Source organism: Amblyraja radiata, chromosome 5, assembly GCF_010909765.2.
Source record: "Amblyraja radiata isolate CabotCenter1 chromosome 5, sAmbRad1.1.pri, whole genome shotgun sequence".
NCBI lineage: Eukaryota > Metazoa > Chordata > Chondrichthyes > Rajiformes > Rajidae > Amblyraja > Amblyraja radiata.
Window position 1 is genome coordinate 16410291 of NC_045960.1, and position 16948 is coordinate 16427238.

A 16948-nucleotide genomic window follows, 5' to 3' on the forward strand; every position below is an offset into this window, starting at 1 on the left:
TGTAAATTGTCCCAAGTGTGTATAGGATAGTTTTAATGTGCGGGGATCACTGGTCGGCGTGGGCTGAAGGTTTCCGCGCTGTGTTTCTAAACTAAAATAAAGAAACTAGATACATGGATAGGATAGGTTTAAAGGGATATATGGGACAAACGTAGGTGGGTGGGATTAGTGTAGATGGGGCATGTTGGTTGATGTGGGCAAGTTGGGCCAAAGGACCTGTTTCTACACTGTATGACTCTATGACGTTATGACACTAATAACTAATGATAAAATGGGACCAGAAGACATTACTTCCCAATCCGAGGTTTATGTTCAGGAAGAGGAAGGCAATTGAATTGTTTGGATACTTGTAACAAAGTCTATTTAAAAAGAAATGTGGCTACATGTAAACTAAATGCAGACATTAAATGTGCAGAAAAAAGGACAAAAAGTGACTCAGCGGGTCAGGCAGCATCTCTGTAGGACATGCGTAGGAGACAAATTGGGTTGTGAAGAAGGCTACGATGAAGGGTCCCAACCAGAAACCTATCATGACCTCCACAGATGCTGCTGGACCTGCTGAGTTACTCCAGCGCTTTGTGTCTTTTTTTGCAAACCAGCGTCTGCAGTTCCTTGTGTCTGTATTAAATGTGCAACTTCAAGTTGTTTTATTGCGCCTGTTTTATTGATTTTGTGTTGTGAGCAGAGTATCGACACAATGGTGGTCCTGGAGAGTTGTGGCAATCTGGTGCTGTACACTGGTGTTATTCGGGTATGTATCTGCCATGATTTTACTTTGTCAGTCATTCATATGCAGCTGGCGTGGTGCTTTCTGGAATATTTATAGCCACTTGCGTCAGAATACAAGATGGTTTAGCACAGGAACAGGTCCTTCAGACCACAATGGCCGTGACGAACATGATGTCAGATTAAACTAATCTCTACCTGCATGTGATCCATATCTCTCCATTGCCTTCACGTCCATGTTCCCATCCAAAAGCCGATTGATATCCCTTTTCAGGCTCTTTGTGCCCTCTTCTCAACTTGTTAACCCACCTGTTTCGTGTAATTAGCAAACTAGGCTACAATACACTTTGCCCATACATACATGTTTTAGACTTTAGAGTTACAGTAAGGAAACAGGCTTTTCGGCCCACCGAGTCTGCACTGACCAATACACTGACACTCTCCAACATACCGGGGACAATTTAACAATTTTACCAAAGCCAATTAACCTACAAACCTGCACGTCTCTCTGGAATGTGGAAGGAAACTGGAGCACCTGGAGAAAACCCACGCGTCACAGGGAGAAAGTACAAACTCTGTACAGACAGCACCCGTAGTCAGGATCGAACCCAGATCTCCGGCGCTGTAAGGCAGCAACTCTACCGCTGTGCCGCCAGCTGTTAATCTGTTTTGGATATAGTTGAAGTCCCAGCACTGACTGCTGTGGCACCTACTAGTTACTGATTACCAACCTAAAAATGCTCCATTTATCCCAACTCTTCATATTACATTCGTCAGCTACTCCTTTATCTGTGGAAGTAAAGAATCGTACACCGTGGAAGCAGGCCTTTCGGCCCATTGAATCCATGCCAGCCATCAAGCACACATTTACACTAATCCTACACTAATTGTATTTTAATTCTCCCCAAGTTCCCATCCACTCCCCGAAGATTCAGTGAGTCACCTATAAAGTTCAGATTTGAGAATGGTAAACACAATGATTACATTTATTGGCTGACTCTAAACCAGGGTGGAATTGGGAGGGACTGGATTTGTTGGGATGAGTTGGTAATACTGAGGATAACAACAAATACGATACGATAGTACTTTATTTATTCCAGGAGGGAAATTGATCTGCCAACAATCATAAAACACAAAATATATGAAACATGTAAGACAGTTATCAATAGTTGTTAGACTGTTATTAACTCTCAGAAGAGCCCAGTGAATCAGATATCAAATTGACCCTGGTTGGAGATGCTTTCCTCTCCCATGTTTTAGTTTTGGAGATACAGCTTGGAAACAGTCCCTACGGCCCACCGTGTCCATGCCGACCATCGATCGCCTATTCACGCTAGTTCTGTTATCCCACTTTCACATCCATTCATTTCACACTATGGGGCAATTTTACAGAGTCCAATCAACCTAAAAACCCGCACATCTGTGGGACGCAGGAGGAAACTGGAGCATCCCACGCAGTCACAGGGAGAACGTGCAAACTCCGCACGAACAGCACCCAAAGTCAGAATAGAACCGGGGTCTCTGGCGCTGTGAGCCAGCAGGTCTACCAGCTGCACCACTGTGTCCCTGTATAAACCCCAGTATTTCAGGACTTGGGCTTCTGCTATAAAGCTGCGATAATACTCCTGCAACTTGTTCACCCTATTACACACAGATTGTTTCATTTCACCATCATGTTTCATGCAGTTTGAATTTTCAATTGATGACACTATTATTTGCCTGCTTGTCGATTATATTGCATGTTTAAGAAAATAATTCTGTTTCTTTTCAAAGGTAGGGAAGGTGTTTATCGCAGGACTTCCAGCTCCCTCGTTGTCGGTGTCCAACCCAATGCCACGGCCAAGCACTCCGTTGGGGAGTGTTAGTACTCCGGCCAGATCTTCCAGCAGACATCCTGGTGCTCTGGACGAGGTGGGGAACTCTGCCATCTTCTTCATTTACATTTGGAGTAACACAACTGTCATTGGACATTATTCCAGGAGGATGTTTAGTTTAGTTTGCAGATACAGCACGGAAACAGGCCCTTCGGCCCACCGAGTTCACACTGACTTCACCTCGTACATTGGCACTATCCAATACACTAGGTAACATTTAACAATCTTTTACCAAAGCCAATTAACATACAAATCCGTCGGTCTTTAGAGTGTGTGAGGAAACCGGAGCACCCGGGGAAAACCCATGCGGTCGCGGGGAGAATGTACAAACTCTGTACAAACGGCACCTGTAGTCAGGATCAAAACTGGGTCTCTGTTGTGAGGCAGCAACTCTAGTGTAAGTAAACTAAATTAAAATCAATGCTGTTGCTACAGTGCAAGAACCCATTTTCTGTAATAGACTGTAATGGAGTGTAATAGGGTAGGGCTGGTAGAGCTGCTGCCGCATGGCGCCAGGGACCCTGGTTCAATCCTCATCTCGGGTGGTGCCTTGCGATGTTTGCACGTTCTTCCTGTGACCACGTAGGTTTCCTCCCCCGTCTGAAAGACATACATGTTTGTTAGTTAATTGTCCCTAACGTGTAGGCAGTGAGAAAATGGGATGTAGAACTAGTGGGTAATAGAAGGTCAGCGTGTTCTCGGTGGGCTAAAGGGCCTGTTTCAATGTTGTATCTCTAAACTAAACTCAACTAAACCAAATCATGTTTTTTTTAAAAAATTCTCTCTCTGGCCCAAATTCCTACCAGACAGGCCCAGTGCCGTCCGTGCCGAATGATTAGTTTTCTGGTTTAGTAGCCACAGCTTACATTTTCTCCACCACTAGGGTGGCACAGTGGTGCAGCAGTAGAGTTGCTGCCTTACAGCACCAGAGACCCGGGTTTGATCCTGACCACGGTGCTGTCTGTACTGAGTTTGTACGTTCTCCCTGTGACCACGTGAGTTTTCTCCGGGTGCTCCGGTCTTCTCCCACATTCCAAAGAAGTGCAGGCTTGTAGGTTAATTTGCCTCTGTAAATTGTAAAATTGTCCCTAGTGTGTGCAGGTCAGTGTGTAGGGTGATCGCTGGTTTGGCACAGACTTGGTAGTACCGCAGGGCCTGATTCCGCGCTGTTTCTCTAAAGTCTAAAGTAAAGTCTAAATCCACTCTATCCAGACCTTTCACTATTCGGTAAGTTTCAATGAGGTCCTCACTCATTCTTCTAAACTCCAGCGGGTACCGTCAAGCAGGCACTGTTAAACTCCAGTGCCGTCAAACGCTCATCATATGTTAACCCACTCAATACAATACAATACAATACAAATTTATTGTCATTTGAGCCCCAGTGAGACTCAAACGAAATTTTGTTTCCACAGCCATACAAACAAAAACCAATGTCCTACAGACATACACACAATTAAGTTCACACAAACATCCATCACAGTGAACCCACTGTGATGGAAGGCAAAGTCTTTTCTCTCCCCTGCTCTCAATTTCTCTCCCGATGTCCAAGCCCCAGGCGGGTGATGATAAGTCCCACGGCCATTTTAGGCCGCGCGGGGCGATTTACGGCCCCGCTCCCGGTCTGAAAGTACAAGGTCGGAGCCCCAGCGTGCGATGGTGAGTCCCACGGCCATGAAGCCGCGCCAGGTGATGTACGGCCCCGGTCCGGGCCGTTCCAACCCCGCGACACGGGCTGGAGAAGTCGCGTTGCGGGAGCTCCGGGAAGCGGTCTCTCTCTCCCCCCGGACCCGCGAGCTCCCGATGTCCCAGTCCACCGGACCTGCGGCTGCGTTGCTGGAGCCTCCGAGCCCCAGGAGTCGAGTCGCAGCAGCGAGTCACCACCGCTCCCCACGCACCGAGGCCGGCCAGCCCCACGATGGTGAGTAGTCCGCAGATCCGCAGTCTCCCGAGCCCCCGGGATAATTAAGTTTAGTGATCGGATATTCTGATGAGAGGTTATTGAACTGAGATGTGTACTCTGTTTCCCTCGTCTCAAACACGGCTTGACCTGCTGAGGTTTATTTATCAACATATTTCTGATTTTATTTCAAATTTCCGGTCTCTGCGGTATTTTGAATGCAAATTCTTATCAACTGGTGTTTTTGTTTTTTGTTTCAAGAACGTGTGGCCCTCTCCAGTTCCAGAGCTGAATGATTCCACTAAGATTCACGACTCGAACTACATGGATGATTGCACCTTCCATCAGACGGGAACGTATATTCACTCTCTTCGGGATCCTGTCCAAAACAGAGTTACCCTGGTAGGTTTCTGCTGCAAACTTACTTAATTTTTAGTATGATGGGATACAGCGCGGAAGCAGGACCTTCGGCCCACCGAGTCCGCGCTGACCAGAGATTCTCGCAGACTAACACCATCCTATGGAGACTTGGGACAATTTTACAATTTTACCGAAGCCATTTAAACTACAAACTTTCACGTTTTTGGATTGTGGAAAGAAACCGGAGCACCCGGAGAAAACCCAGGCGCTCACGGGGAGAACGTACAAACAGCGTATAAACAGCACCCGTGGTCATGATTAAACCTGGGTGTCTGGCGCTGTAAGGCAGTAACTCTACAGCTGCGCCACTGTGCCGCTCCAACTTGCTCCTTGGAATCCATACCATTTGGAATTCCTGTCAAATCTGCAAAGTTTCTGAGTTCTGCTGGGCACTGCTTAGTATGTTCATATAACAGCTGGAATATTAGTCCTTATCAACTCAGAACTGCACTGTTTTACATTGGTGCAGTGCTCGTAATTTCATAGGCCATGGAGCAGAATCGGGCCATTCTGCCCATTGAGTCTACTCCACCTTTCCATCATGGCTGATCTATCTTTCCCATTCTCCTGACATCTCTCCGTAACTCTTGATACCCTTACTGATCAAGAATCGGTAAATCTCCACTTTAAAAACGCCCAATGACTTGGCCTCCACAGCCATCTATGGCAATGAATTCAACAGATTCACCAACCTCTAACTAAAGAAATTCCTCCTAAGCTCCTTTCTGAAGGTGCGTCCTTTTATCCTGAGGCTGTGGCCTCTGGTCCATGACTCTCCCACTAGTGGAAACATGCTCTCCACATCCACTCTATCCAGGCCTTTCACTATTCGGTAACTTTCAATGAGGTTCCCCCTATTTCCCAAATGATTGGGAAGGAGTAAATTATTTGAATAAAGGTCACACATCCGGTATAATTTTTTTTTTTTTTAAAAGACGTTGGAAGGAAGACTTGCAGACTTCATGCCAGTGGACATCCCAAAGCAGTTTGCAGCTGAGAAAGATCTTTTTTGAAACACTCTGTCTTTTATGAAACGCTATATTGAGATGTGGGAGTGAGATAAACCGCACTGGGTGGCATGGTGGCACAACGTTAGAGTTGCTGCCTAACCACATCCGAGATCCGGGTTTGATCCTGCTCTCGCTTGCTGTCTGTTCGGAGTTTGTACGTTCTCCTCGTGACTGCGTTGGATTTCTCCGGCTGCTCCGGTTTCCTCCCACACTGCAGAGACATGCAAAGACAAAGATCACTGTTCGGTGTGTACTCGGTGGGGTGAAGGGCCTGTTTCCACGCTGGATCTGTAAAAGTAAAAAAAAAGAAAGCTGCCAGAGGGGATTCCACGGGACAGGATCTCAAACTATTCGGAAAGGCAAGGAATGATGAACGGTAGACAGCATGGTTTTGTGTGCGAGAAATCGTCTAAGGCAATTGCTTGAGTGTTATGAAGAGATGCCGAAGAGGATTGACGCAGACAGGGTGGTGGACATTGTCAACTGTAACAAGGCCTTTAACAAGAAGCCTCACGGTAGGCTAGTCTGGAAGGTTAGATGACATGGGATCCAGGGAGAGCTGGCCAATTGGATACAAAGATAGACATAAAATGCCGGAGTAACTCAGGTAGCCTCTCTGGAGAGAAGGAATGGGTGACATTTCGGGTCGAGACCCTTCTTCAGACACAATTCTTACACAATTGGATACAAACCTAGCTTAGTGGAATGAGCCAGAGGGTGGTTGTGGAGAGCTCTTATTCAGTTTGTGTATGAAATTCGTACGTTCTTCCTGTGAGCGAGTGGGTTTACTCTGGGTGCTCCGGTTCCCTCCCACATTTCAATGACGTGCAGGTTTGTAGGTTAATTGGCTTCTGTAAAATTCTCCCTAGTGTGTAGGATAAGCTAGTGGTCGGCCTGGACGCTGGGCCGAAGGGCCTGTTTCCATGATGTAAAAATCTGACACTGGGCTGTGGTAACCTTCCTGAACAGAGCTTCTGACCCAGCTGTAAGAATTTTACCCATTGAGACATGTAACATGGCAGCCATTTCCCAGGGAGCTTAAACAGGCAGTGAAATAAGTTGTTTTTCTAAGTTTTTCTAAGTTGTTTTTCTAAGCCTGCGTATCTTCACACAATGACGGCAAGTATTTTGTTCTCTTTTTCTTCAGGAAATGAGTAATGGCAATTTAATTAGGATCTCAATGCCTGAGATAACAAATTCTCAACTGGGTAAGTGCAAGAAAATCATGATATTCTTCAATATGTTTGAATGGAAAGTGCAAAATTCAGATGGTCTGTTATTGCAAAATGGAGGCAAGAGGAACTGCAGGTGCCGGTTTGCAACAAAAAAAAAAACACAACGTGCTGGAGTAACTAAGTGGGTCAAGCAGCATCTCTGGAAAACCGAGATATGCAACATTTTGGGTCGGAATCCCCGCTCCCCCATAATCAGTCTGAAGAAAGGTCTTGAAATAAAAAAAGTGCTGGAGTAACTCAGCGGGTCAGGAGCATCTGTGGAGGACATGGATAGGTGACGTTTAGGGTCAGAACCCTTCTTCAGACTCAAAACCTTCTTGAGTTTGAGGAAAAGTCCTGACCCGAAACGTTGCCTATCCATGTTCTCCAAGGGTGCTGTGTGGCCTGCTGAGTTACTCCAGCACTTTGTCTTTCTCTAACTTCAAATAACCCTTGTGTCCCCTCTCTCTCCATCCCTCCTTCACACTCATCTTTGTACTAGTTTCACCGTCATCTTGGTGAGTATACTGCTTGTATAACTCCCCACACCTTCCCCACAGCCACCCATGGACGGTTTCTTTGACCATTGTTTCTTTTTTGCATGTCTTTCACTCATTTGTTCTATATCTCTCTCTACATCATGCCCATATCTCTCGTTTCCCTCTCTCCTGACTCTCAGTCTGAAGGAGGGTCTCGACCCGAAACGTCACCTATTCCTTTTCTCCTGGGATGCTGCCTGACCCTCTGAGTTACCCCAGCTCTTTGTGTCTATCTTTATCCTTTTCTGTTTGTATGTATGATGAATTAAGTGTGGACTTGGGCATTGTCAACAACTGCATTGTTTTTGTTTAATCTCTAACAGTGAAGAAATGCTTGCAAGCAATAAAATACATCCTCCCGAAAGATGTTGCGGTGCAGGTTTTGATTAAGTGGTACAACACCTACAATGCTCCCGGAGGACCCAACTATCATTCAGAGTGGAATCTGTTTGTGACCTGCCTCATGAACATGATGGGATACAGCACAGACAGACTTACATGGACACGTAATGTAAGTACTCCTTCAAAGCATGGCTTTGTAAATATTTGATTAGTGTTCAAATGTAAATAATTTGGTGTACATATAGTGGTTAAATTTGTATAAGATAATTACAAGCAGTTGAATAAGGGGTGGGAATTAATAAGCTTTGGCTTCTTCCTGCTCCTTTTAGGACACATGATTTCATTTATTTATAGATATTGTTTATGACACTTTATAAATATTTTTGTTTCGTTTTTTGTAAGCTGTTTCACACTTGCTTTTTATTCTTTTATTCTGTTCGAAATAAATAATTAAAAAAAGACGGGAAAAAAAGCACCCTACGTGGATTTCATGTAACCGGGAGAAAGAGCAGAAGTTTAAATATGTGTGGTTTATAAGTTCATATAAGTTGTAGGAGCAGAATATGGCCATTCGGCCCATCGAGTCTTCTCTGCCATTCAATCATGGCTGATCGATCTTTCACTCTCAACCCCATTCTCCTGCCTTCTCCCCGTAACCCTTGACACCCTTGCTAATTAAGAACTTATCAATCTCCACCTTAAAAATATCCACTGACGAAGGATATTGTCATGTTTAAGAAAGAACTGCAGATGCTGGAAAAAACCAAAGGTAGACAAAAATGCTGGAGGAACTCAGCGGGTGAGGCAGCATCTATGGGGAGAAGGAATAGGCGACGTTTCGGGTCGAGACCCTTCTTCAAACTCCCCGACCCGAAACGTCGCCTATTCCTTCTCTCCATAGATGCTGCCTCACCCGCTGAGTTCCTCCAGCATTTTTGTCTACCAAGGATATTGTCACGGTCACAGAAAGATTGCTTAAAAGGATTCCAAGATGCAGCAGATTTGTTTAGAAGCATTACGTGATTGGGGGACTGATAGTTCTTTTGAATGAAAAAACATTTCTTTGGACAGTGGGTGGTGAATCTGTGGAACTCATTCCCACAGAAGGCCGATGGACCGAATGGCCTAATTCTGCTCCTAGAATTAATTTTGCCTCAAAACATGGTTGAAAGTTTATTAAAAAGGATATTCAGACACTGTGAACCATTATGTATTATTAAAGGAGACCATTCTGTCTTTCTGGGCTGCTCCTACTCGGCACTGAATACATTGCAAAATGGAAATTTTGAATTCATGAACTTTATTTCTGATGACGACAGAACTTATTCTGAAAATGTAAGAAGAAAATGTTGAATAACGTTGCATGCTCATCGCTGATGGACTCTCATTGTCAAAATACAGCCATACAGCAGAAAAACTGGTCTTCAGCCAAACTCGTTCATGCTGAAAATTGAACCACAATGAAGCTCGCCCCATTTACCCGCACATGGCTGATTATCCTTTAATTTCGTTCATCTGTCCTCATAATTCACTTGGGTAGTTTACACCCCAGGCGAATGAACATTGACTTCTCTAACTTCAAATTACCCTTGCTTTCCCCCTCTCTCCATCCCCTCCCCCTTCCCAGTTCTCCGACCAGTCTTACTGTCTCCGACTACATTTTATCTCTGTTTGCTTTGTTGTTACCTTCTCCCAGCTAACAATGATCTATTCTACATTTTCCTTGAACTCCATTCCCTTTGTCCTTCTTTCACAACTTACACTTCCTTATCTATGTATCTCCCTCTTCCCTGAAATCAGTCTGAAGAAGGGTCTCGACCCAAAACGTCACCCATTCCTTCTCTCCAGAGATGCTGCCTGCCTGAGTTACTCCAGCATTTTGTGTCTATCTTCCATTAAACCTTTCCTATCAATGTACCTGTCCAAATGTCTTTTAAATGTTGTTATTGTTCCTACCTCACCTACTTCATCTAGCAGTGCTTTCCATGTCGCATCACCTTCAGGTTTAAATTAAATTTAATTTAATTTCCCTCTGACCGTAAACCTATGCTCTCTTTTTCTTCAGTCCCCTAACTTCGGGAAAAGACTCTGCATGTCGGGTCCGATCCTGACATTGGGTGCTATCAGTGTGGAGTTCGCACATTCGCCCTGTGACCACATGAGTTTCCTCCGGGTGCTCCGATTTCCTCCGACATCCCAAAGGCGTGCAGATTTGCCGGTTAATTGGCCCTCTGTAATCTGCCCCTGGTGTGTAGGGAGTGAATGAGAAAGTAGGATAACGTGGAACTAGTGTGAACGGGTGATCGATGGCTGGTGTGGACTTGTTGGGCCGAAGGGCCTGTTTCTATGCTGTATCTGTCAATAAAGCAAGTAATTGAAATATTTCAAAGTGCTGCAAACTTTATTAATACAGTGACTGCCACCATTTAAATCTAAAGTAATTGCAATTGAATTAAAGTGTGAGAGTTAACGTGCCTGTATATTCACAGCTTGATTTAGAAGGTTCACTGTCGCCTGTAATTGCTGCCAAAAAAGCCAGGCCTTCAGAAGTTGGCTCGGATGAGGTAAGGAAATTATTCTGCAAAACATTTTAACAGGAATTAATCTGGAAGCTATTGTTTTTTCTGCTGGGTGAGGGAGTTTCATTGCATTGTATTGGTTGCACCCGATCAGTCCAATATCTTGGAGTCCATAAGGCATGAGCAGAATTAGGCCACTCGGCCCATCGAGTCTACTCCACCATTCAATGATGACAGATCTATATTTCCTTCTCAACCCCATTCTCCTGGCTTCTCCCCATGACCTAATCAAACCATAAGAACCCATCAATCTCCGCTTTAAAAATACCCACTGTTTTGGACTCCACTGCCGTATGTGGTAATGAATTCCACAGATTCACCACCCTCTACTAGTCACGAGCCTATCTATCACTCTCCCCTTTAGAGACTGCAGATGCTGGAATCTTGAGGAATAAACATATTGCTGGAAGAACTGAGCGGATCAGGCAGCATCTGTGGTGGGAAATGGACAGACTAAGTTTCAGGACCATTCTCCAGACACTGATGAAGTAGGGGAGAGAGAATGCTCGTAAAGCGAGAGATGGGGTGATTGGCAAATGGCTGGAATAAGTGACAAAGAAATGGGGACAGAAGGGTGTCCGATAAGAAGGAAGTAGAGGAGTGAAATGTAAAATTGTAGGGGAGGATACGGGTAGAAGGGGGCGGGGAGAAGGGGTAAAAAGGGGAGTAGAGATTCACAGTTTTACAGAGCACAAATGGCCCTTTAGTCCAATAGGTCCACACTATCCCTTTGCCGACCCATTTGCCCATATTTGGATCATATCCGATGCCTTGTATTTTAAGACTCTGTAAGAAGGTTTTTAAAACACAGAAGATAGACACAAAATGCTGGAGTAACACAGCGGGCCAGGCAGCATCTCTGGGGAGAAGGAATGGGTGACGTTTTGGGTCGAGACCCTTCTTCAGACTGAGCATCAGGGGAGAGGGAGACGGGGAGATATAGAAGGGTCTCTGCCGCTGTAAGGCAGCAACTCTTCCACTGCGCCACCCTAGTGCTGGGAGAGAATGTAACCTGTGGTTGTGACCAGAGAACTAATCATCTGAGGTGCATTGAAACTGCTTTGGAGAGTCAGAGATTGAAACATGCCAGTGAATATTCTGTCCCTGATACAGTCCATTTAACACAGTGTTCAAAAGTCACTCTGTCATACAGTAGGGAGTGAAAATAATTACGTTTCCGAGTTCTGGTAAGTTGCTTGGCCACTATGAATCACCGCTAGTGTGCAGATGAGTGGCGGAGTCTGGGGAGCGCTGATGTGAACATACACAGGATTTTTTTTTAAATGGGGTGAGTTCAGAATTACTAAATGGATGCTTGATGGTCGGTATGAACTCAGTGAGCTGAAGGGCCTGGTCTCATGCTCTATCATTCTATGACATTATGTATAAGATCTACTCAAATGATTACTTGATCCAAGTTATCATAAGTAAGTGCAGTGCTTAAGCAGAATTGTTTTATCATTTGTTTAATTTAATTTAGTTTATTTAACTTATTATAAACTAAAGTTTATATAGTTTAATTTAGATTATTGTCAGGTGTACCGAGGTACAGTGAAAAGCTTTTTTGTTGCGTGCTATCCAGTCAGTGAAAGGACTAGACATGATTACAATCAAGCAGTCCACAGTGTACAGATACAGGATAAAGGGTATAACGTTAGTGCAAGATAAAGTCCGATTAAAGATAGTCCAAGTGTCTCCATGAGGTTGATGAGAGGTCAGGACCGCTCTCAGGTTGGTAATAGGATGGTTCAGTTGCCTGATAACAGCTGGGAAGAAACTGTTCGCTAAATCTGGAAGCATGTGTTTTCACACTTCTTGCCTGATGGTTTGAAGCCAAATAATCATTTGTAAGTACATGGGGCTTTAGCTGAATTGTTATGTCATTTGTAACTCTTTGGGTAATGAATTTGCAGTTCCCTCTGATTTACACTACTTCATCTTACTTTCAGGATTGGGAGTACCTCCTGACGTGTGACTATCATCGTAATTTTGAGTCCCACCTTCTGGCCGGAGCTCTGCATTTAGATCCCCTGAAGGTGTTGCGTCCCAAGGAAGAGGCTTTCCCCAACCTCGGTCTGGACTCATCGACTCTCCTTTTCGGACACATCCCTGCCATTTTGTTTGTGCTGCACTTGGTCTACGAGGAGCTGAAGCTGGACAACCTGATGCGAGAAGGAGCACGTGTGCTTGTTGTTCTCCTACACCAGCTGGCCAGGTAACAAAGTACCCCTTCAACAAAGGCACATATTCAGCGACTTTCACTTTAGACTTTAGAGATACTTTAGAGATACTTTAGAGAGATATTTTAGACTTTTTTCACTTTAGACTTTAGAGATACAGGCTGACCAGCGATCACCCTGTACACTAGCACTATCCTACACACTAGGGACAATTTACAATTTTTACAAAAGCCAATTAACCTACAAACCTGCATTTCTTTGGAATGTGGGAAGAAATGGGAGCACCCGGTAAAAACCCCACTCAGTCACGCAGAGAACGTACAGACTCAGTACGCCCCAGCAGTATGAACATTGACTTCTCCAATTTCAGGTAGTCCTTGCTTTCTCCCTCCTTCCCCTCCCCTTCCCAGCTCTCCCACAGCCCACTGCCTCTGCATCTTCCTTTCTACTTCGCCCCCCCCCCCCAACCCACATCAGTCTGAAGAAGGGTCTCGACCCAAAACGTCATCTATTCCTTCGCTCCATAGATGCTGCCTAACCCGCTGAGTTTCTCCAGCATTTTTGTCGACCTTTGATTTTTCCTGTATCTGCAGTTCTTTCTTAAACTCAGTACAGACATCACCGTGGTCAGGATCGAACCCGGGGCTCTGGCGCTGCAATGCACCACTGTGTCACCCTAGTGGTGGAGAAAATGTAAGCTGTGGTTGTGTGCAGAAAACTAATCATTCGGAACTGACGGCACTGGGCCTGTACTTGCTCGAGTTGAGAAGGCTGAGGGAGGGGGGGGGGGGGGGGGAGGGCCTCATTGAAATTTACCGAATAGTGAAAAGGCCTGAATAGTGGATGTGTAGTGAATGTTTCCGCTAGTGGGAGAGTCTAGGACCAGCGGGCACAGCATCAGAATAAAACACATTTTTGAGATGTGTGAGGAAACCCACACGATCACACGGAGAACGTACAAACTCTATACGGACACCACCCTTAGTCAGGATCGAACTCGGGTCTCTGGCGCTGTGAGGCAGCTCTATTGCTGCGCCACCATGGTACCTTTGTTCTAGATATCCCTGTCAGGGGAAACATCAATTGTGCATAATTCCAATGCTTTTAATGTCATATATGCCCAATACACAGTGAAATTATTTTCTTATAAGCAGCCCGGTAGAGTATCGCCATACCTAAATACATTCCTGTATGAGCTTTGTACATTGATATATACACACACACACACACACACACACACCAAATCTGGCTACCCACTGAACAGTAGCTGCACTAAAACTTAGCTTTAGTCCTGAACAGGGTAGGTTTGTCCGTTGGAATACATATAATAAGGAGCACAAAATATTTAAAATAGTAGAAGGCCAATTTGATACCGCATTGTTTACTCACTGGAAATATCCTAAGGCTCCAATTGCAGTAATCAATGTTCTTTGTCGGAAGGAACAGCAGATGCTGGTTTGAACCGAAGATAGACACAAAAAGCTGGAATAACTCAGCCGGTCAGGTAGAATCAATGCTCTTTGTTTGGAAATCTTCTTAATACCTTTTATCGAATGATCAATCACTGGTTAGAATCTGTGACCTGTTACTGTACACTCAGTTGTTTCAAATGACCTCCCTGGTGTTCTGTTTCTATACCAGTTATCTGTGTAACCTTCTGTCTACCAATCATTGGCATCTCGTTGCACCTCCCACAAGCTTCATTTTCCTTTGCTTCAGGATCCCACTCGTTAGATCCTCAGTATGGTCGGTCATAATTCCCTACGATAAAATTAGTAATCAGTACAATTATAACATGCAAGCCTTACTGTCAAAAAATATTTTATTTCTGTCATAAATAGTTTTAAGCTGAGATCAGGTTTGCCTAAAATCAGATCAATTTTTAACTACCCCCGCAGAACAGCAGAAAAAATGAACGAATTTCTCCAAAATGGCGAAATACTCATCCCAACACACCTTACACTATCATTGTGAACATCATAAAGTCATATGTGATAGCAGAATTGGGCCATTCAGCCCATCTAGTCTACTCTGCCATTCAACCATGGCTAGCCTATCTCTCCCTCCTAATCCCATTCTCCTGCCGTCTCCCCATAACCCCTGACACCCGTACTAATCAAGAATCTATCTCTTCTGTAAAAACATCAATTGATCTGGCCTCTGCAGCCTTCTGTAGCAATGAATTCCACAGATTCACCACCCTCTGATTAAAGAAATTTGTTTGAACATTATGATAGTATCTGCCTGAACTACCTCCTCCAGCAGCTTGTTCCATATACCCACCACCCTTTTCTGTAAATAAAAAAAATCACTTCTTGGGTTCCTATTAAATCTTCCCCCCCCTCACCTTAAATTAAAGTAACACTGTCCTCTTTACAGGAGGGGTACTGTACTCTTTAAAAGCCATTGAAAGGATATTTAAACATTGGCTTATTTTCTCCACCAGGGATTTGAAACTGGATGCGTACATGGATTCCTATTGGCGAGACTACCCGTTATTGGTGAAAAACCTGAAGCAAAGCTGTAAAATTGATCAAGGTAAGAGCGATTGCACATTCAGCACTTGATCATGCAAAGCCTTTATACAATGGGCCATTACGGAGTACAGGTGAAATCTTCAGTCCCATCAGTCTACCCAATACTATTTCTCATCCCTGTCACGAGGGGTGACATAGAGTCTGACGATCCACATCCCTCAACAGCAGAGCTACCCCACCTCCTCTGCCCACCTGCTTGTCCTTTCTTTCGGAAGTATAACCATGAATATTCAGTTCCCAGTCCCGATCCTCCTGCAGCCATGTCTCTGTAATCCCCACAATGTCATATCTACCAATCTCTAACTGAGCCTCAAGCTCATCCACTTTACTTCTTATATTTCGCGCATTCATATATAATACTTTTAATCGATTACTTACCTCACATATCACACTGATTCCTATATCACTTGGCCATACTCTTCTATCCCTTCGTGAGCTTTCTGTCCCGTTAATTCTGGTGCCTTTCTTAACTTTTTCTATACTCTCTTTCCCTTCGGCGGTCCGAAGGGCCTGCTTCCGTGCCGCATCTCTGAACCAAGCTGAAAATGTATGAATCTTAACCTTACTACAAAGCTGATGAAAGTTAAAGCTTTTCTTTCCTTAATGTAGCACAATTGAGACTCATGAACCAGCCGCCTTACCTCACAGTGGAACCTCCGAGCATCTATCACTGGCTCTGTTCTTGTCTGAATGGTGACGTTATGTCTCCTTTTCCATACCTGCCTGGCATCTGTGAAAGAACAAAGTTAGTAGTACAGGTAAGACGCCTTCTTAGCCTAGTCCTAGGTTGCTCTGTGTTTTCAAATGGAAAACAGGATCTGTTTTGTTTTGATAATTGTTCGGGTGTTAGGAGGCAGATGGTCGAGGAGAGGCACGGTAGCGCAGTGGTAGAGTTGCTGCCTCACAGTGCCAGAGACCTGGTAACTATCCTGACTACAGGTGCTGTCTGTACAGAGTTTGTACGTTCTCCCTGTGACCGCGTGGGTTTTCTTTGGGTGCCCCGGTTTCCTATCACACTTCAAAGACGTGCAGGTTTATAGGTTAATTGGCTTTGATTAAAAATTGTAAATCCTCCCTAGTGTGTAGGAAAGTGCTGGTGTACGGGGATTGTTGATCGATGCTGACTCGGTGGGCCGAAGGGCCTGTTTCCGTGCTGTATCACTAAATTAAACTAAACTACTCGAGGCAAAAGTCTCATTGGCATTCAATGGGACTTGGAGTAGTTTAGACAGCTGTGGGAGCCAGTATGCTTGCTTTGGAATATAAAGGGCCTGTCCCACGAGCATGCGACCGGCATGCGGCAAGCGCGACCAAACCGGAAGCGGGGAACGCGCGGAGGTCGAGTGAGTGACGTGAAGTTCGAGAGAAGTCCGCGGGAAGTTTGCGTGTGACATACGACGTCAAGACGCTGCGTACGGCGTCGAGACGCTGCGCACGCACCTCGAGGCAGTGCGTACGGCATTGAGGCAGCTGCGGGCTGGCAGGCCGTTGCCGCGCGGAATTTTTGAACATGGTCAGTTTTTCGGAGCCCCGCGCGATGTCGGGACCAGCTCCGCACAACTCCATACGGCTCCGGCGATCGAAGTGGGACCGGCCCCGCGAGGCCGTACGGCTCAAGCGACCACGTTAG

At 45.0% G+C, this 16948-nt stretch overlaps 1 protein-coding gene across 1 annotated transcript in view; it reads left to right on the forward strand.

Moving 5' to 3' along the window:
• anapc1 (anaphase promoting complex subunit 1) overlaps positions 1–16948 on the forward strand; it is a 100909-nt gene that overhangs the window by 23771 nt on the left and 60190 nt on the right. The window contains exons 11-19 of the mRNA XM_033020496.1: positions 686–751; positions 2500–2637; positions 4759–4899; positions 7075–7135; positions 8004–8191; positions 10512–10586; positions 12551–12816; positions 15228–15319; positions 15928–16076. Coding sequence (XP_032876387.1) covers positions 686–751; positions 2500–2637; positions 4759–4899; positions 7075–7135; positions 8004–8191; positions 10512–10586; positions 12551–12816; positions 15228–15319; positions 15928–16076 — 1176 coding nt within the window. The remainder of the gene's footprint in view (positions 1–685; positions 752–2499; positions 2638–4758; positions 4900–7074; positions 7136–8003; positions 8192–10511; positions 10587–12550; positions 12817–15227; positions 15320–15927; positions 16077–16948) is intronic.